The sequence below is a fragment of the Arxiozyma heterogenica genome, assembly GCF_036370985.1.
Source record: "Arxiozyma heterogenica strain weizmannii chromosome Unknown scaffold_13, whole genome shotgun sequence".
NCBI classification, from domain to species: domain Eukaryota; kingdom Fungi; phylum Ascomycota; class Saccharomycetes; order Saccharomycetales; family Saccharomycetaceae; genus Arxiozyma; species Arxiozyma heterogenica.
The window spans coordinates 378,972-400,483 of NW_027042666.1; the positions used below are offsets into that span (position 1 = coordinate 378,972).

Sequence of the window (21,512 nt, forward strand, 5' to 3'; positions counted from 1 at the left end):
AACGATGGTACTAATATTAATATTTATATTGATAATGATAGTAGATAAGAAAAAGCACACTCGGTCACTCTAATATCTTATGCCAATATTCATCGACTAGAATTAGCGGACACTAAAATTAAATAATATCCTAAAATAGATGATGATAATGACGATGCTGCTGTCGTTATTATTAAAGATAAAATTTCACTATTTAGGACAACCAATACACTAATGGACCAACCAATATGTCTAAACAGAATACCCTTGAATTCTTTGAAGTTGTACGCTACTACTAATAATAATCGTAATAATAACAATGATAACTACAATAATTAACTGTTAAAAAAAAAAAAAAAAAAAAGGAAAAAGAAAAGAAAAGAAAAGAAAAACAAAATTGAGTGTCTGGGCGGACATCACGTGCTTTAATGTCACGTGCTGTTGAGTCACGTGAGTTTCATCCAGACACCCAATTTTGTTTTTCTTTTCTTTTCTTTTTGTGAATAGTCAAACAGATCAAACACGAAGAAAAAAAAAGAATCAAGGCTATAGAAGTAAATCTCATCTTAATTGCTGTATCTATATTCTTTTGAACAGATAAAATACATTACAGATAGGAACAATTGGGTTTTTTTTAACATACATTTGGCTCAAGTGGGCTACTATTTGTTTGATTGATTATTTGTTTGTCTATTTGGTTTTATTTGCTTACAGACGTACTACTATTCTCCTTTGTTTGGTTTATTTTTGTTCATATTCTTCCATTGTTTTTCCACTTATACAGTTACTTCGAAATAGAATTCTATTTATTCGATATAATATCTCCTCCTAGTTTATTTAAATTCTCCTCTCCCTTCTGTTTCTCCTTCTCTACTTTTCTTCTCGATCTCTTCTTTATTTTATATCAGATTATCTGACATATATTAATCTAAAAAAAGAAAATATGGCAAGTCTAGAAGATTTAATTCCGACTGTAAATAAATTACAAGACGTTATCTATTCCTCAGGAGTAGACTCCTTAGATTTACCCATTTTGGCTGTGGTTAGTTCACAGTCTTCTGGTAAATCTTCTATCTTAGAGACTTTGGTCGGTAAAGATTTCTTACCAAGGGGTACAGGTATCGTTACTAGAAGACCTTTGGTATTACAATTAAATAATATTCCATCTAAAATTCCATCTTTCTCTTCCTCATCTTCTTCTCTTTATAATGAGTCAACCATTAAAAATATTAACTCTAACAGTAGCGGTAGTCATAGTAATAATAATAATAACAATAATAACGATAATAACGATAATAATAACTTTTCATCATTCTCCTCCTCTTTTTCTACTGGTGATGATGATGTTAAGAATGGTAAAGTTGAAGGTACTATCGAAGAATGGGGAGAGTTTTTACACAAACCTGGTCAGAAATTTTGTGATTTCGATGAAATTAGGAAAGAGATCGAATTTGAAACAACAAGAATAGCAGGCAAAAATAAAGGAATCAGTAAGATCCCTATAAATTTAAAGATTTTTTCCCCACATGTTCTCAATCTGACTTTGGTGGATTTACCAGGTATAACTAAAGTCCCCATAGGTGACCAGCCACATGATATCGAAAGACAAATTAATAATCTTATTCGAGACTATGTCGCTGCCCCTAACTGTTTGATTTTGGCAGTCACCCCAGCTAATGTGGATCTCGTCAACTCTGAATCCTTGAAGTTGGCTAAAGAAGTCGATCCAAGAGGCCAAAGAACTATCGGTGTTATTACTAAACTAGATCTAATGGATTCGGGGACCCATGCCTTAGATATTCTTTTGGGGAAAGTTTACCCTTTGAAATTAGGGTTTGTTGGTGTGGTTAATCGTTCACAACAGGATATCCAACTGAATGTCACTGTTAAAGAGTCTCTAGATAATGAAGACCATTATTTTAAAAGACATCCAATATATAGATCTATTGCAGATAAGTGTGGGACCCGTTATTTGGCGAAATTGTTGAATAAAACTTTGATGAACCACATTAAAGAAAAATTGCCAGAGATCAAGACCAAACTGAACAATTTAATTACACAGACCGAGAAGGATTTGATATCATATGGTGGTTCCCTATCAACTGATACTGAATCTATTAACTCAAGGGCTAACAAGGCGGGGATCATCTTACAATTAATAAACGTTTTTGCTAAAAATTTCATTTCCTCAATTGATGGTAATGTTATCGATATCAATACAAAGGAGCTTTGTGGTGGTGCAAGGATATATTATATCTATAATAATATATTTGGTAAATCTTTACAGACTTTGAATCCAACTTCCAATTTGACAACTTTGGATATAAAGACTGCCATAAGAAACTCTACAGGCCCTCGTGCTACTTTGTTTGTGCCAGAATTGGCGTTTGATCTTCTAGTTAAACCACAGATTAAATTATTATTGGATCCATCACGTCGTTGTGTTGAATTGGTATTCGAAGAATTGATGAAAATTTGTCATAATTCAAGCAATTCAGAATTGGCTAGATACCCTAATTTGCAAAACAGTTTAACTGATGTAGTTAGTGATTTATTGAGAGAAAGATTAGTCCCCACTTTTAATTATGTGGATTCCTTGATTGAGATCCATAGAGCATATATAAATACTAATCATCCAAGGTTTTTAAGTACTACAGAAGTAATGACCGATATTTTAAAACAGAGAGAATTGCAACAAAGAAAAAGTTTTCAAAAAAATTCGAATTTGAACCAAATAAGTAATAATAATAACAATACCGACAATCCCATCAATAATACTACTACTACTAATAATAATAATAATAATAACTTATTACAAAATAGAAATCAAACTTTAGATGATACTAATTTAATTAATGGAGTATCTTCATCTTTATTGAATCATTCACAATCTGATGTAAAGCCTGTTAATAGTCAAATTAATAAAGGCATTATCAATAAGGATACTTTTGATTATACCAATATGAAAAATATTATTAACACAGAAAAAAGTGATTTGTCTTCAAATTATAGTTCTACTCTCACGAATAATAATTCAGATAAGGAAACATTTTTAAATTATTTTTTTGGTAAAGATAAAGAGAGTGTGTCTAACAATAACAAAGGCAATAGTTTTACATCTAATATTAAATCCAAGAATGATATTGAATTTTCAAAACAAACTAAGGTGGAAGATGGTTCGATCTTTAATAATTTAACTCTTGACGATATTAATATTAATAATGTTAATAGTAGCGGAAATGCACCTAATGAATATATTATAAATGAAAATTCTTTTGATGATCCGTCTAGTCAACTAACTGAAAGAGAAGAATTAGAATGTGAATTAATTAGAAGATTAATTATATCATATTTTGATATTGTTAGAGAAATGATTCAAGATCAAGTTCCAAAGGCTATCATGTGTTTACTTGTAAACTATTGTAAAGAATCTATTCATAATAGGTTAGTTACTGAACTTTATAAAGATTCTATTATGGATGATTTGTTGAAAGAAGATGAAACTTTAACTCAGGAGAGAGCCAATTGTGAACATCTTTTACAAACTTATAAAAAAGCTGCTAGTCTTGTAAATAATATATTATAAGTGAATTTTCGTACCCTTTATTATTATTATTATTTTATTCAAAGTTATTAATCTCCCATCTTTTTTCTAATAGATATCTTCGATCTGTTTGGGGCTGCTTGTTATTCATGATTGAACATAATAATTTTATTTTAAGATCTTTCTTATCGATCTCTCCTCTATCTTTATATTTACACTTACAAATGTATATCCATGTATATACAACACTTTCCTCACTGAATAAAAAATAATTAGTATGATTGGCTATTAGTGTATAAATATTACAATATATAATGTATGATTCTAATCTCTAATATATGGTGTGTTATATAATTATTCTACTTAACGGATGCATGCATGCACATTTCTATTTTTCGATGATTCAGATTACTAGTGCCAGCATTAGTATTCTGAAAATAACATGGAAAGGAAAAAATAATTACAATTACAAAACGCTAAAATTGGGATATATTAGATAAAAGTCAAATATTCTATTTTTTAGGTACATGGATTGGGTTAGATATAGAGTTTGTTGAATATGCAGTTTCATTGAAGTTAACTTGACTACTACTGTTAGTTTTGTTCATGCTTGAATTATCAATAACGTTTAATAACTTAGAAGTTGAACCGATAGAACGATATTTTCCAGATCTCTCTCTTTCATATTTGGTCAATAATGGATGTTCTAAATCATACAAATTGGAGTTATTGTCAGTATTCCTGTGATCGTTATTATTATTACTATTGCTATTTTCGTTCCTTGCTTCAGTAATATCTGTAATAGAATTTATCGGTGTTATTCTAGATACTCTGGCCACCAGTAAACAACAAACAAAGATTAAGAACATGATAACACCGAACACCACCCCAAATGCAACAGCCACAATAGGTAAATTCAAATTATATTTCTCTTTATTGATCCAATCTAGAGATAATGGTCTATCAATTAAAAAGACGCATGCCTGTTGTGAGTTTTCTGTAGAACAACCTTTATTCAATATTCTAACTTCGTTACTTGTACCATTGCTAATCTTAATATATTGGTCAATCTGCGAATATCTTTTGCATTCCAATTTCTCATTAAGTAAAGTATTGAATTGATTATTACAATTCAAAATGTTTACCGTTTCATTACCTGGAATAATATGCAATTTAAAAAATTCCTCCAATTTAGAATAATTTGCATTAATATTTGAATGATCAAACGATGATAGACTTGGAACTAAGATAGAAAAGGATGTCTTTGAATTTTGGAAAATATTTTCAAAATTTGGTAATTTTTCCAATAGATTTAAAAATTTGTGGTTCCCAGAAGTTTTCAATAAATCTATTAATGATATTTTTAAATCTTTTGGATATTCTACATTATATGTTGGATGAATAACTCCTTGGTTGAAAATTATATCTGAATCCTTATAAATAATTAAATTATCTCGTAAAGAGCTGATATTTACTTCAATCTCAGACGGATTATTGCTACTATTACTATTATTAAAAGTTACAGATACCGGTACATGCATAAGGGTTGTAGTATTCATGATTGTTAAATCTTGTGATTCAGTGTAATATAAACCATTAATGATAAAATTTTGTAAAATTAATCGTGTGGCGGTAATATTGGCGTCAATATATTTATAATTAAGACCCATAGAATCCCAAGAATTGAAACATGGTAGAAACACTGTATAACCCTCATGATTTGGTTTCAATTCTAAATAATTCAATTTTCTTAGGAATGAGATAGATTTGGAACATGTATCTAGACTTGGAGGTAAAGAAAAAATTAAGTCATTTGGTAATGATAGATCATTGTCTATGATGTATATTGATGTATTGCCAATCTTATATGGTTTAGAATATAATATATGGAATTTATCATTTATTGTGTAACCTTCATCAGATTTAGTAATTTTCAATTTTTGACAGTTCCCACCAAGTTTTTTATTTGCAGAACAAAATGATGAATTATAGAATCTGTTATAAACCTCCTTTTTGCTTAAAGTTGGGAAATCTCTTTCTAATAATATTTCTGTCTCAGTGAAATGGTATAACAGTGTAGACTTTGTAAATTCAATCTCATCATTCAAGGATGCTTGTGGTAAGAAGATCGTAATTGGCATATTGTTATTTTTATTGAGAATGAACTTCTCTAACCCTCTAAAATAAATCTCTCTGACGAATCCAGAGCAATTTAAACCATGTAAATATTTCTCTGCATTAAAAGTTATCGATGAGTTTAAAAAATCAATATCATCGAAAAAATGGGCTATTCCAGAGTTGAACCTCTGGTTAGATAATTGAGTAATGGATTTATCTTTATGATTTAGGATTAATTGATGACCTTTCTCTTGGTTTTCTATATGTAGCAGTTTATTGTTTTTGTTATGCGTGACAAGATCAACAGACCCACCTATTATTTGATCAATAATAAGATTATTGAACAGAAACTCAATGTCTTTATACCAATTATTTTGTATCAAGGGATCCAAACCATCCAATTTATTGTATCTATTCAACAAATAATTTAATTCTATAGAGTTAAAATGTGATTCAAAACTAAAATCTGAAGGAATCAATATAGTTTTATTATATAATAAGGAGTCCGAATCGTATTTAGAAAGTAAGATTTGTAAATTTTGATTAAAATGGTGGTACGATAGATCATTTGTACGATTCTCGACTTTATCAATTAGATGGGACAGGTCTGGGGCATCAGATATATATTTTGAGATACCATGAAGGACTGCATTTTGCATGTTTGGAATTAGGTCAGGTTCCACTATCCGTATATTATTGTTAATAACAAAAGTATTTGCTTGGAAGCCTGTGTTGCTTAATACGAAGGGGAATTTGACATGATTATTTATTATGATTGTGGAGTTTATCAATTGGTCTGTGGTAATAACAGACTTATGAACCAAATAATTCTGAATATCGAAATCAGATAACAGATCCAAGTTTTTAATTATATCATCTTCTTTTGTTGATATCCAATCACCAACGAACGCAGAATTTATTGGAGCAAAAAGGGTAAAATTGTGTAATTCATTGAGATATGGTATAAGTTTCTTTTTTTGTAATATCCTAACAAATATTGAAAACGAAACATTTTGAGATAACAAATCCACTACAGTGGTAAACTTACCCAGATGATGGGCATTGACATTTTTAATTAATCTATTCTTTATATCACTCACATTTTTATCGTTTACTCCCTGTAAAGCAACTATTGAATTACAAAGAAATAACTGTATGAAGAAGAACAGGTAGATGAGGACTTTCATATGTTGAGTCATTGATACCATATTTCTATATAATATACTTAGTGGTCGTGCACCATCACCAATTCGGAAAACTAACCAAGTCTGGTGCAAGAATAACAAGTGACTAGACGGTAAGATTAACTAATATTCCAATGTTGTTGACACTAGTGAACATTATAGCAATTATGGTTTGTCAAATCGTTATTTTGGTGATTAATCAGATAGCAGGTCAAAAAAAAAATTGGCTACACATGATGACTACTATTGTTACAACAGGCATAGAAGGTTTTAAAAGATAACAGATAACTTAAAAAAAAAAAATAAAGAAAAAGAAAAGAAATTAAAATACAGTAAAATAAATGTAACATTCTTCTTTTCCTATAAGAGCAAATTTTTTTTGAGAATGTTCCATCAAAAGAAAAACAGAAAAAAACCAAATTCTTTCAAACTCGACGGCGTATTTTTGAAATCAAGAATGCTTAGGGCTTCCTAATATTTTTCAACCGTTTTTCCATTTTTTCGTTAGGGCTTCCCAGTTTTTTATTTTTATTTTCGTTTATGAAAAAAATTTTTTTTTTTTTTTAATCGTTGATCGAAAGCACTCGTGTTTCTGGAAATAAAAGAATGATATAAAGAAAACACATGTTACAATCGTGTTCACAACAACCGACTCACATCGCTACCAGAGATCCCTAGAAGGTTACGATCTTACGTTTAGTTGGAAGATAAAATAGGTAGCCATACGAATCAGCATTTAGAACCTGAGTTGGGATCTTTTTTTTTGTTCCAACTCTGACGTGGGGTTTGGAAGCAGTGACTTGGTATCAAGTCCTAGTAGACCGACTTTAAACCGAGGTGAATCCCTCATAGAATTGTTATAGATTGAATTGCAGATTATAGTTGCATATTGCACAGCTTAATACCATAGGTGGCGTGGGAGTTTTGCACTATTCATAATAGCACGACACTCATTTAATAATGTTAAATTTAATCGTTCCGCAACACCGTGAGCTTGGGAATCACCTGCATCGGTATAAACAATTTGAATACCGTTTTCAGAAAGAAAAGTTTTCACTGCAGAGTTGGTGTACTCTGTTCCCCGGTCAAACTGGAATTTTAATATGGAGGTATTGAATTGTCGCTCAATAGTCGCAATAAAGGACTTGAGGACATGTAAGATCGTTGCATCATCTTTTCTTTTTAGTAAATAAGTCCACTTAAACTTAGATGCTTCATCAGTGAACGATATAAACCATTCAGGTTTTGTAGCCACAATTACTGGTCCAAACAGGTCAGAGTGAATATATTGAAATGGTTTGAACACCTGCTGGTATTGTAGACGTGAACCAACAATATGTGGTCTTTTCCTGCTTTTTCTTTTGAGACAGTCCTGACACTGAAAGTTGTTAAGGTTGGACCAATCAACTTCATCTAGAGAGAGATGAAGGTCTTATTTTGATGGATGTATAGATTGATTGAACATTAACGTGACCCAAATGCGATGAATCAGATCTAAAGGAAATTTAGTTTTTAATGCATTTACGGATTTACGATTTGCAGTAGATGGAAATACAATATAATGATTGGATAACCAATGTATACCATTGTAGGTGTTAATGTTTGCTGTAACATCACCATTAGCATCTTCAATGGTGTTGAGACGCTCGTTTAAGAACAGATGGTGAGAATGGAGATCACTAGTAGATGAAATGGTATGATCAATTGTGGGTGTGTAAAAGGCATGAATTTTTATTTGTCTGCCATTTAATGTTTTTAAAATTAAATCACCCTCTTGATCGTATGGGATATCCATGTTGGAGCATGAGGTTATTTGAACAGATTCAGGATGAGAGTCACGAAGATTGTGCAACATCTCTTTATGTTTTACAAGGGTAATCGTAGTACCAGAATCTAGCATCATATAATATGCAGGATTTAGTGAAGTTGAAATAGGCCTAAGTAAGGTTGGATGGACTGGGTTATTTTGTTGAGGAGTAGAGGTGCTATTTGAATGGGTCTTAACTTGGCTAACCTTCTTGGAACGAGCTTTGGTGGATTTGGCTTTTGCTTTAGTGGAAAAAGAGACTGTAGTGGGTTTAACAGTTGAAGTGGTCAATGAGTTGTTCGTTTGCTTGGTGGGTAGGGATTGAATTTGGTGAACGCTGTTTTTTCGCGAAAGATTGAGGATTTGAGAAAAAATTTAGATTTGAGATTTTGGAGACTTGATGATAGTATTAATATTCCCGCTTACTAGAAGAGAAGATATCATTGATCGTATAGAGGTTATCACTCTTAAAGATGTGTTTAGAAATGGATTCATAAGTGCCCGTTAACGTATCAAGGATAGTTTGTTTTAAGAGGAACTCATGAGTTTAAAGATCCATTAGATATAGCTGATCAATTAAGTTATGAAGATAACTGGTAAATTGAAAAGCTGGGTAGCCACCATTATATTTTAAAGATCTAATGGTGTTGATAATAGTATTGACATTACTATGTTCAACATCGTATGCCATTGCTTTTGACGTATTACATCGTAGGGATGCATTTGTTTTTGGAAGCATTCTTGTATCCAATCTGGATAACTGCTCTGGGGAATAAGAGTACAAAACAAATGTATTAGACTTTGAGATTTTTCTGGCGTTGGATCTTTGACAGTGCAATTATGTAAGTCAGGAAACAAATCTTTCAAGCCCAAATCAGTCAAGTGTTTTATTAAAGAGTGAACCCAGGAGTTTAATAGACCAATACTAGAGTTGTAAAATAGGTTAGTTGGAATATATGGGCTATTTATATAACTAGGAGTACTAGTTTGTTCAGACAGAATGTTTACCATATTGAGAAATAACATTATTAGCTATTTGATGATTGTTGGTTAATAATGTCATATCTAGCAACAAAGGGACATAATATTACGATCAAGTTATTGAGTTTTTAGTAGAATATATGTGGCCATCCTGGTACAAGACTCATACGACACTTGTTCATAATATACTTTATAATCTTTTTGTGACAACATGCTCTGGATTGTTTCAATCCTTAGGGTAATTTTTTTAACTTACGTACTATGTTTTGTAGTCCTAAGTCTATTTATTTTTAGAACACCCTGTTTCAGCAGTATCCAATATATTAAATATATACAGATCTTAATTTTTAATGATAATTGTTAATTATTCAGAAGTGTATCCCCTTCTCAGTAGCACCATTTTGTGTTTCACATTTTGTATTTAAAGTTTTTTACAGTAATGGTAATTTTTTTTTCTTTAAATTGTTAAATCTAAAATAAAATATATATATTGAACTATTCGAAAAATCACCCAAGAAATGATAGACACCATTTTGAAAACACTAATTGTATTTAACAATAAGTTTACTGAATATTGGAATTAATGAATTTTGTAAGATATTAATTAGATAACTTCCTCCTTTATTGTTTCTCTTAAAATGGAAAAATAAACTAAAATATTCAATCAAAATAAGACAGAATGTGGTGTAATAGAAATTTTTCAAAGCTTTGTTAACAAACTGTATACAAAAAAAAAACTTTGAAACTATCCTTGATATAAATCATGTTTAATGGGATTTAAAAGAAGAATTTGAAATGCATGTGCAGTTACGAAAGGAAAACCATTCATTTAATATGTGTAAACCAAATATAGCAAAGGTAATTCCATTTTAAGATATAAAGATTCTTAGGATTTTTTTTTATATGTTATCAAAAGAGGACGTAGTTAGGCTAAATAATAGACAATGAATCTATAAAGAACAATAAGAATTACTTTCCTAAAGTTTTATGTGTTTATGCATGACTTATTTTAAATAGAAAATGTTGACATAGAATGTTCTATGATAAAATAGATAGAACAATAAGATTTTAGCAGACACTAAACGATAAATTGTTGAGTAATAATTGTTGAGAGGTCACCAAAAGTTGTTGAGTTTGTTTATTAAATATCTTACTGTTCGTAGAGGAAAATGGCTGAATGTTAACATATATAAAGCCAAGGATTTCATCATACATTATTTTTATCTTATTTACAATCTTTGTATATTATTATTTCTATGTTGTATATAGAGAAAGAAAGTGAAGAACTTTATTATAATTTTGCATACTAAATCTGTTTAATATAATATTGAGAATGTTTACTATATATCCAATGAATAAAGGCGCTCATTCTCAACAGAAAACAATAAATATATATATATAGTCTTATCGTCTGATATTTAAATAAATTTAAATATATATATATATATATATGTGCGTGTGTAAGCATCTATGGAGTTGAATAAAATGAATTAATAAGTCTTTGATTAAACAAATGATCTATCTAATTATATTGCATATAACGTGAAGTAGAACTAAATTTTTTGTAACCATTAATAACTTTATCCACAGCTTTTAAGAAATCCTTTTCCGTGGCTACTTTCCTTCTTGCACGAATAGCAAACATCCCAGCCTCAGTACAAACAGATCTTAATTCAGCACCAGTGGTATTTGGACATAACCTGGATATAAGCTCCCATCTTATACCACGCTCCACGCTCATAGATTTAGAATGGATACGGAAAATGTTTGCTCGTCCTTCTAAATCAGGTAAAGAGAATTCTACTTTACGATCAATTCTACCTGGTCTCAATAGGGCTGGATCTAATGTGTTTGGCCTATTAGTAGCAAACATTACTTTAATATTACCACGAGGATCAAACCCATCCAACTGTGTGATTAATTCTAACATAGTTCTTTGAACTTCGTTGTCACCACCTGCACCATCATCAAAACGTGCTCCACCTATAGCATCGATTTCATCAAAGAATATAATACATGCTTTCTTGGTTCTTGCCATCTCAAACAATTCTCTAACCATACGTGCACCTTCACCAACATATTTTTGTACCAATTCAGAACCAATAACTCTGATAAATGTGGCATCTGTCCTGTTGGCTACAGCCCTAGCACATAAGGTCTTACCTGTCCCTGGTGGCCCGTATAATAATATACCCTTCGGTGGGTCAATACCTAATGTAGCAAATCTTTCTGGAGAAAGTAATGGCAATTCTACAACTTCTCTTAACTTTTCAATTTGTTCTTTACAACCACCAACGTCACTGTATGTCACATCTGGTTTTTCTTCCACTGTCATCATTGTTACAGTTGGATCGATTCTTGGTGGTAGGGGTAATTCAATATGGTATTTAGATCTATCCACACCAACTCTCATCCCTTCTTCAATATCTGTTGGAGATACACGTTCGCCCAAACCAACAACAAACTTAGCAATTTGTTTCAAATTAATAACATATTTAGCTTCCTCATCATCTTCCTCATCATTAGCAGATGGTACATTACTACTAGTATTATTAGGTTGACTATTCTCATTTCCCTGATTTATACTATTAGTTGTGTTACCGTTATTATTATCTCCACTATTCCCCTTTATAATTTTTGTACAACGTGCAACTTGCAAAGGATGTTCCTCACTCAATCTTTGTCTATCACCCATTATGTCCCATAAATGAGATGGTGCTAACCCAGTATCACTCTCTTTGACGCCACCTTTCTCTTTGATTCTTGCCTCAATATCTTTTAAATCCTTTTCAATGGCTTTCAATTTACTTGCATATGGTGCAGCACCATAAGTTTTTAACACTTGAATGTCACCTTCCGTCAAAGGGACCATTTCATCCTTTTTCTTGTTATTTTGCTCTGTTTCATCTTCGATTGGTGCTTTATACTTTTCCCAGTCTTCCTTTGGTGGCATCGTTAATTAGTTATTTTTTTTGTTTATCTTAGCAGTTTAAGTTTAAATTTTTATTATTTGTGTTATATAGTTTGTACGTTCACCTTATCAATTATTTAATTAATGCAATAAGGATAAATAATGCTACTTGGCATGCAACTTTTCCAATATAATATTTTAAACAATTATACACAAGTATTTTATGATTCACTTTGTTGTTTGTACAAGATAATCGTATAATAGATAGTGGACGAATGTGACTTCATAAAAACACTCATCATAAAAGATTGTTTTCATCTAACAAATACTATAACCTTTCCATATCCTTGAGTTTCTTCAAAATTTTCAGTTTTCTTTATTCTGCAGTTTTTGCCACCATCCAAATTAATCAAAGGTTATGGGCGAAATGAAAAGGGAAAGAAAAGAAAAAAAATCACAAAGAAATGAAAAAAAATAAAACCCTAGGTAACAAGCCCTAAACCAACCCTAACTTACCTGATAGCGTTGTACAAAATTGAGGAATTGGGATTCAGTAATGACAAGAATACTTAATCGGGATCCAGTAACTAGTTCACTTGAACTCAAGGTTAGTGTTTCAGTTTTAAAAGTTTGTCATGGTGACATAATTGGTTTCATGTTCTGCACTAACTTTTCATTTCTTTTATGATAATATACAGTAATACATAAGGTGCAGACAGTATATATATATAGAGGGGAGAGAGAGAAAGAGGATGTACATATGTATGAACATGTCTGATTACACTTTTAAAATGGGCTAATAACATACAATAGGAACTGCTGCATCCTCATTTAGTTATGGTCTGTACTTTTTGTTCTAGGTGGGTGGCGCTATTATCTAAAGATTTTAAGGCATCTAAGTGGATATTTAGCAATTTCACTAATTGTGCATTGTCATCTTGATTACTAGTATTAATGTTAGTTACTTTGTTAAATGTATTGCTAACATCATTAATTTCTTTAATTAATGAAGAAAGGTTCAAAGATAACGAATTCAAATTTTCATCAAGCAATTCTGCTGTTTGATAAGCTTGCTGTCTCTTTTGATCATTATTATTACCATTGACATTAGTCGATGTATTACTTGTTCCAGTGGATAATATATCTACTAATAAGGCCTCCGTCTTCTTTTCATAATTATTAAGGAAATTCTCTAATTCATCTTGTTGTCTTTCAATATATTGTAACGATTGATCTATCTTATTTTGAGTTTGTTCTGTAGCCAGCGAACTCATATATAATTCATTGATTTGTTCCCCGCCTTTCACAAGTAATTCATCCCATTCGTTGATCTTTTTAGAATACGCTTCAAAATGATTAGCAGAATTGGTTAATTGATTTGTCCATCTAGTAATTATGTCATCTAAGGTCTTATTATCTAATGATACTGGTTTCATTTCAACTGTTTTTGGATTCAAAGTTTTATTAGCATTTGTTGTAGTACTAGAAGTAGTGTCAGTTTTCTTATCACTATTAGCAGTAGTTGAAGTGGTATTCTTGTTGTCTTCTGTATCTTTTTTAGCTCCAAAGGAAAACCCGGTCTTTGTGGCGGTGGAACTAGGATCTTCCTTTTTAGCACCAAATGAGAACCCAGTCTTTACAGGTTCAGTGGTCTTCTTCTCAGCAGCTTCATCTTTCTTTGCTCCAAAGGAAAATTCCGAAGATTTGACACTGTCGGTCTTCTTTTCATCTTCAGTTGCTGGCTTAGTGAAACCAAAGGATAACGATGGCTTAGCAGATGTTTTAGAATCAGAATTTCCAGTCATGGAGAATAATGGTTTCTTTTCTTCTATTGTGCTTTTAGTAACACTATCATCTGTTTTCTTTAAAACATTTTCAAAGGAAAAACTACCAGATGGTTTATCAGTTTTTGTAGACTCATCTTTCTTATTGGAATCTGCACCAGCACTAGTTGTAGTAGTAGGGATTGTAGTATTAGCAGTTGTCTTACCAAAACTGAATGTTGACTTAGTTGGTTCGTCTGTCTTTTTTTCTTCTGTCTTTGAAACTCCACTAAAGGAAAATCCTGTCTTACCAGTTTCATTTGGTTTATTAGTAGATGATGTTGATCCTCCAAAACTGAAAGTTGGCTTGTTTTCCTCTTTTGAATCATTTTTTTTGGTATCAATAGACGTATTCACAGAAGCGTTGCCACCAAAACTGAATGCTGGTTTAGCAGGATCATCCTTCTTTTCCATCTGTGTAGTAGATGAAGTGCCAAAACTAAAAGCTGGTTTAGCAGATTCCTTTTTCTCTGTTGTAGAGGTAGAACTACTTGCACCAAAACTGAAAGCCGGTTTAGAAGAATCATTCTTTTTCTCATCTTGAGTAGTAGTTGAAGCCCCAAAACTGAAAGCTGGCTTAGCAGATTCCTTTTTCTCTGTTGTAGAAGCAGAATTAGTTGTACCAAAACTAAAGTCTGGTTTAGATGTATCAGTTGATGTATTATTTGTAGCAGCACCAAAACTAAACGTAGACTTAGAACTGTCAGTGGCAGCTGTTGTCGCAGTAGTATTGATTTTGTTATCTGCAGTTGCACATGTGAGAGCAGAGGCACCAAATAATGGTTTTAATTGTGTTGAGTTGGTTGAATTTGAAGTGGAAGTATTTCCAAACAAAGATCCAGTTTTAGTACCAAAAGTAGATGTTGTGTTTGTAGCTATGTTAGAACTTGTAGCTGGTGCAGTTTTTGATAGGTTACCAAACAAATTACTACTAGATGTGTTGGAAGCATTATTATTATTATTAGTGGTACCAAATCCACCAAACGATGGGGTAGCGGAAGTAGTGGAAGTAGCACTAGCAATAGTGCTTGCATTATTGAGATTGTTTGTAGCAGTGTTTGTTCCAAAGCCACCAAATGCCGGTTTATTAGCAGTTGAATTAGAACCAAACAAAGATGTGCTATTTGAGGTACTGCCAAAAGTAGATGCTCCAGCAGTGGAATTATTTGTGTTATTGTTATTGTTACCAACAGCACTACCACCAAATAAGGATGTAGTACTACCACCATTATTTGTGGTAGTGGATCCAAATGGAGAAGGGTTAGAAGTTCCTGCATTGGCATTATTTTGGGTATTTAGAGAACCAAAAGGAGATTGGTTTGCCGTACCAGATGCAGCATTAGATCCAAATATATTATTTCCAGTAGTAGTAGTAGTAGCAGCAGCAGCACTGTTATTGGTTGTATTGTTCATTCCAGTACCAAAAATACTTCCGGCAGCAGTGTTTGAATTGTTAGCATTGTTGCCAAAACCACTGAATGCAGAATTATTGTTTGTATTATTAGTATTGCCAAATGCACCAAATCCAGTAGATGTAGTACTAAATGGTGAATTGGTATTATTATTGTTGTTATTATTGTTTCCAAATGCTGAGCCAAATGCTGAACCACTACTGGTACTGCTATTATTATTGTTGGATCCAAATGCAGATGAAGAAAACATTTCACAAAAAAAATATAAAAAAACTAATTAATGGGGTGTTCCTATATATCTATTTATACTAATAGGTATGTTCTAGGATAATTGTTTTCTTTTTGAATAATCAATGTAGTATTATCAATAAAAGTAGCAATAAAAGATAAAATTAAAAAAATGAATTCTTTGTAGATAATAACAATATATATAATGTACTCTTGTTGGTAATACTTTATTCAATGATATAATATATTATAAAACTAGGAAAATAGAATTGGATGGGATCGTTCTCTCTCTTAATGAATCTCGAACCCTAAATTCTGGATGTCTATAACTTTGTTCATCTTTGAGTCTTCAAATGTTCAAGTTTCTTTTTTGTATTTTTATTTTTATTTTTATTTTTTAAGTTTTTTCAAAATTCCTTTTGACTTCATTACTTAGTTCGAAAATACATAACAGAAAATCATCGAGCAGTAGCAAAACTATCTAGAATTACGTTAAATATTAGTCTCTACTGGTTTTAGTTTATTAACTTTGAACAAAATAAAAAAAGTCATACTACATATACATAAATAACTGTAACGTTGCATTAATATATGTACTATTAAATAAATACTAATATATAAGTTAAAGTCTGATAACTATTTTAAATCTCCTTGTTATTTCTGCTACCGTTGAGATTCGTCAGACTGCTGTATATTCAGATGTTTTTTGTTTCTTATTTTTTGTAAATGATCCAACACTTGGTCATATGCTGCACTTATAGCTTCATCCTCCTGGCTGTTAATGAATTTATCAAATTTGTCTGGATCTTGTGGGATAATATCACTCAATTTTGCATCTACTTCAGTAGGCGAAGCAGCATTATCAACCTTATTAAAGATCTTTGCTGTTTTATCATGAGATCGATTTGAATTTTTAAAAATGTGATGGAAATGATATCCATGTTTATGCAATTCATCAATGACACCAATGACAGTATTTATATCACTTTTCAATAAGAAATCTTTGATTCGGTCACTATCCATTGATTTGGCTGCCGTAGTCAATGCAATCTTCTGCTCGTTGGTGATATCATGAGGTATCTCAGTATACATAGTACTTCTCTCCTTATCACTTGAATTATTAGATGTGGAATTATTTACATTAGGTAGTGTAATTTTAGGTGCCACTAATTCAGATGGCGTCTCATCTGTAAAATCTACAGTATCATCTGCACTATTAAAAGTCTTTTCAATATTTTCACTTCCAAATGGCAACAACACTGAATGACCAGTTTTACCAAACGTGCTGGAAGATAAAACAGATGTCCTATTCTCAAGTAAAGAGATATCAGAAGCATTCTTTTCATCATTATTTGTGCTTTTATTAGCCAAATTTCCCGAACTTGAGTCGGTGGCTATTTTATAGTGTCTTTGTTTTAATAATTTCAGACCTTTTTCCAAACTTGCGTCTATGATACATAATCTAATTAAAGTTTCTTTTCCCTCTAAATTCAATTCACCCTGAAGTCTGATTAAAAATAAATCCATAACAACTTTTTGAATCTTTTCACGGCCTTTGGTAACTTTTTGGATAAATTCAGAAACCATCTTATTGTAATCTTCTCTATTCTTATGAGACCAGTCCTCAGTTAATAAAGTGGTTAGTTCATCTTGTATACTCTGTAACTGTTGTGAATCATCATCTTTATTAGCTCCTTTGTTACCATTAATAAAATTTGGTTTACTTGCCTCATTACTTTCTTTCATTCTAGCTAATTCACTCTGGATATTTCTCATTGCATATAATGACAACTGCTCCTTAATGTTATCAGGAACATAGGCCCAATCAAGATCGATGGTAATTAATGAAGAACTTTTCTTAACTGCTTCAGTCAAAGCTTTACATGATGCAAGATCCAACTCAGTACCTATCAAAGATATATGATTTAATTTTCTGCACAATGGTAACGCTTCAAATAATGTAACCATAGCAGTTCTTCCTAATTTGTCATTATCCAAATGTAATCTAACTAAATTTACAAAAACAGGTAAACAATCAACTAAGGTCGGTAAGCAGTATGGAAAAATCTTTGGATTATTTGAAAGATCCAAATACTTCAAATTCTCCGAATAACACATTATACTCAGTAACTTTAAAAATTCATTACTCTCACTTGTATCATTTTCCTTCACTTCTATATTTGTACCATTCAATGACAAATACTTGAAAACGTTCTTTTCACCTTTATTATTGATCTTATCCCATAATGCATCACAGAATGGTGATAATTTACCTTGTAAATCATTAAAACCAATATCCAACCCAGTAACTTTAGAATGGACTATCCACTGAGCCAGGATAGCACATTGTTGGTTAGACAATTCATTATATGCCAGACCTAATCTAGTAGAATTCACACAGGCTATTTCAATAAAAGTTTTGAAGTGAGTTAAAGACATCTTGGCACCAGCCAAAACAATTTCATCTATACCATCTCGAAATGCGATAGCAGCTGTCAATAAATCCCAATCCATATCAGATCTGTCTTCCATTCTACATTCCATTCTTGGTAATACATTCTTTAAAGATGACTTTGATGGTTTTTGTACATTCGTTTTAATATTTGGTACCATTGTCAAATCCAATGCACTAAGGGATTTACATTTAGATACAAATTGTGCCAGAATTTTCCAACCTTCTTCATCTAATGGTGTGTTTCTTAAGGACAACTTTTCAAAAGATGTTTTGTGAATCAAAGAACTTAAAATGATTCTTAGCATCTCAGCAGTCAAATGAACACCATCTAAAGTAATACATAGAATGGGAACCACACCAATAAAATCACTGAATGAAAGGACTTCCACCATTGAAGGACGTGGGTTACGCAATTGTAATGAGGAGATTGGGTCTGTGGAGCCTGGCTTTAGTTGTTTCAAAGTTGCTGGAATAGGTAAAATTTCCCTTAAATGACAACATCTTGTATATACAATGTCATGGGGTATTTTCAAATCTGGTGGAGGAAAAATAGATTCCTTATCTGGATCAATATCGTTAGACAATTGAGACGTATGAGACAACAGTGAATCTAAAGAATTAGAGGATGATAAGTTATTAGAAGACCGCCTACTAACCATTGGTTTATCAATAGTAAAGTGAGATGCACTTTGACTAACAACAACTTCTTCTTCATTATTGGTGATAGTACGACATAATTCATTAGGCGCTGCCTGTCCTCTAGCTTCTGCTGCTGCCTCTGCTGCAGCCAATTTAACTGACCTCATTTGAGGATCTGTATCATCCATGGAAGCTTTCCCACGATCTTCTAAATCATTATTGTCATTGTTATTAATTGGTTCCTCAATATCCTCCTCTGGAACTAATAGTTTCAATTGACCAGATCCACCAACTACAATACCACAGCTTGATTCTTTCATAATCTTTCTTCTTTCTTGAGGAGTTAGTCTATGGATAATAACAGCACCATTCGGTTTAACTTCCACTTCACCCTTCCTTGGATTTTTAGAACAAATTTGTTGGGGTGGATCATTAAAATATGTGTTGGCGGCAAACGTAACATGCTTTAGAGGTTTTTCATTTTCTAGACCTGGAACTGTTACAGCCTTTGAAGGATCAAATTCTTCTTGTTTTTTAGGATATATTTGATTTTTGTGCATTGCTGAGACATTTGATTCGGAATCCTGCGAAACTATTTCATTACCAGAATCATTTGAAGCACCATATGATGTGACCCTTTTCAAAAACGCACCAAATCTCTTGGAAGAGGATGGTGAATTAGATGAAACGGATGAAATTGTGGATGTACTTGTATCAACTTTATCCAATCTTTTTTTAACTCTATCTATTGAAGACAAATATGAATTACTGTCATCGTTAATCTTATCTGTATCGACTGAACTCTTCTTGAGTGCAGATGGTAATTTGGATTTTGCAGGATGAGATGGCAGGGGTCTACCTCTAGCATCAAATCTTTTAGATTTCTCTATTTCGTTATTTGATGCTTTATCATCATCATCATTATCATCATCACCATCATTACCTGAATTTTCTACTAAATGTTCATTAATCGTAAACATGGCCCTTTTTGGTTTAGTATTTGTGATATTATATGGATTTTTTTCTTTGAATGCAGCAATAGAGTAATTTCTGGCTTTATAATATTCTAGAAATTCTGTTAATCTGGGGTCATTATTATCAGAATGGGCATTGGGTAATTCATTTAGATTTGTTTCGCTTAAGATATCAACACTGTTTGAGAAAGAAGTGGTGGAACCATCATAGTGACCATGATGGTGATGGTGATGATGATTTGAGTTATCAAATCCGTCTGATATGGTCTTAGATCTAGTTAATGGGTTTAAGCCGGAAGGAGGAGTTGTGATGTTTGGAGTTTGACTGGATGTAGATGTTTTGGTGGTATTATTTACAGGTAGAGGGTTTACTTTAGGCAAAGGATTATCAGAGTCATTCCTATCAGTATTAGTATTAGAAGAAGGAGAAGAAGTAGAATCATGTTTCAATTTAAATTGAGAAGGTGGAGTGGATGTAGATTTTCTTCTACTGAATAAACTTCTGAAGAAGCCCAATTTTTTTTCATGTTGTTGTCGGGGTGGTTCTTGTGATTGTTGCATCTTATGTGGTGAAGAACTAGCAGCAGATAACGATTTAGTTCTTCTCAAAGGAACATAAAAAGAATTATTTTCTGTATGGTCGTTGTTCCTTATGTTATCTTGACTTTTGTCTAAATATTTAGCTTTGAATAAAGAGGAAGCTGTTGTGATGTCAGACGTGTTATCATTTTGTTGTCTTGGACTGCTGCCATTTATTTGGGTAGAGGTAGACTTAGACGATGTTGATAAATCAGGATTAGTATTTCTTCTATGCAATAATTGTTGGGGATCATTAGTCGATGATATATCTGTGTTAGCGATTGGATTAATGCTTTCGTTTATTTTTTTAGATATTGATTTTTTAGATATTTTCTTTGAACTGATGAACCAGTCCACATCCAAAAAGGGGATATTATGTTCTTTGAAGTATGTTTGAGTTTCTTTAGAGTCCATTTTATTATAAATCAAATGAAGAAATGAATAAGTAAAAAGAATAATAATAACAATATTAATGATAAAAGAACAGAAAGAAGAAAAAATAGAAAGAATTGTGAGATTGGTTGAGTCAATAAGGAAATTAAGTGTTACAACGACACACTTTTTTTTATAAATATTTATTTATTTTTCTTGCTAGTGTGAAGAGATAATATTATATACATATATAGATATATATGTGCTTTTGAATGTTAAAGTGAATTCAAATGATCAAAAATAATACATAGGGTTTCCACAAAACATACATATGTTATAAAAAAGCGCACAAATGAGTTGAAGTAGGGGAACGACTTTCAAATCAATAGAACCAAGATATGTTTTTTCATAACAAGAGAAGGTATAGTGCATCAAATGGCACACAACCTGCAGCGAAGAGAAGATCGAAAAAATGATTGATCATATACTCTTTTTGAAACAAGTAA

The 21,512-nt window shown here is 31.8% G+C and overlaps 7 protein-coding genes across 7 annotated transcripts; 2 read left to right on the forward strand and 5 right to left on the reverse strand.

The window, feature by feature from the left end:
• Window positions 1-922: 922 nt before the first annotated feature.
• Window positions 923-3,565, forward strand: DNM1 (dynamin-related GTPase DNM1; the record flags this gene model as incomplete). Its single annotated transcript, XM_064857458.1, has 1 exon — window positions 923-3,565. The coding sequence occupies one exon, from the start codon at window positions 923-925 to the stop codon at window positions 3,563-3,565; it is 2,643 nt and encodes an 880-aa protein (XP_064715764.1).
• A 470-nt stretch (window positions 3,566-4,035) lies between these two features.
• Window positions 4,036-6,849, reverse strand: PWA37_000800 (uncharacterized protein; the record flags this gene model as incomplete). The annotated part of the gene is made up of 1 exon (XM_064857459.1): window positions 4,036-6,849. One exon carries the CDS (start codon window positions 6,847-6,849, stop codon window positions 4,036-4,038), a length of 2,814 nt encoding a protein of 937 aa, XP_064715765.1.
• A 1,408-nt stretch (window positions 6,850-8,257) lies between these two features.
• On the reverse strand, window positions 8,258-8,728 carry PWA37_000801 (gag-pol fusion protein; the record flags this gene model as incomplete). The annotated part of the gene is made up of 1 exon (XM_064857460.1): window positions 8,258-8,728. One exon carries the CDS (start codon window positions 8,726-8,728, stop codon window positions 8,258-8,260), a length of 471 nt encoding a protein of 156 aa, XP_064715766.1.
• A 2,407-nt stretch (window positions 8,729-11,135) lies between these two features.
• RPT1 (proteasome regulatory particle base subunit RPT1) lies at window positions 11,136-12,566 on the reverse strand (the record flags this gene model as incomplete). Its single annotated transcript, XM_064857461.1, has 1 exon — window positions 11,136-12,566. One exon carries the CDS (start codon window positions 12,564-12,566, stop codon window positions 11,136-11,138), a length of 1,431 nt encoding a protein of 476 aa, XP_064715767.1.
• Window positions 12,567-13,351: 785 nt separating this feature from the next.
• NSP1 (FG-nucleoporin NSP1) lies at window positions 13,352-16,009 on the reverse strand (the record flags this gene model as incomplete). Its single annotated transcript, XM_064857462.1, has 1 exon — window positions 13,352-16,009. One exon carries the CDS (start codon window positions 16,007-16,009, stop codon window positions 13,352-13,354), a length of 2,658 nt encoding a protein of 885 aa, XP_064715768.1.
• Window positions 15,225-16,040, forward strand: PWA37_000804 (uncharacterized protein; the record flags this gene model as incomplete). Its single annotated transcript, XM_064857463.1, has 1 exon — window positions 15,225-16,040. The coding sequence occupies one exon, from the start codon at window positions 15,225-15,227 to the stop codon at window positions 16,038-16,040; it is 816 nt and encodes a 271-aa protein (XP_064715769.1).
• A 610-nt stretch (window positions 16,041-16,650) lies between these two features.
• MHP1 (Mhp1p) lies at window positions 16,651-21,048 on the reverse strand (the record flags this gene model as incomplete). Its single annotated transcript, XM_064857464.1, has 1 exon — window positions 16,651-21,048. One exon carries the CDS (start codon window positions 21,046-21,048, stop codon window positions 16,651-16,653), a length of 4,398 nt encoding a protein of 1,465 aa, XP_064715770.1.
• Between the last annotated feature and the right edge of the window lie 464 nt (window positions 21,049-21,512).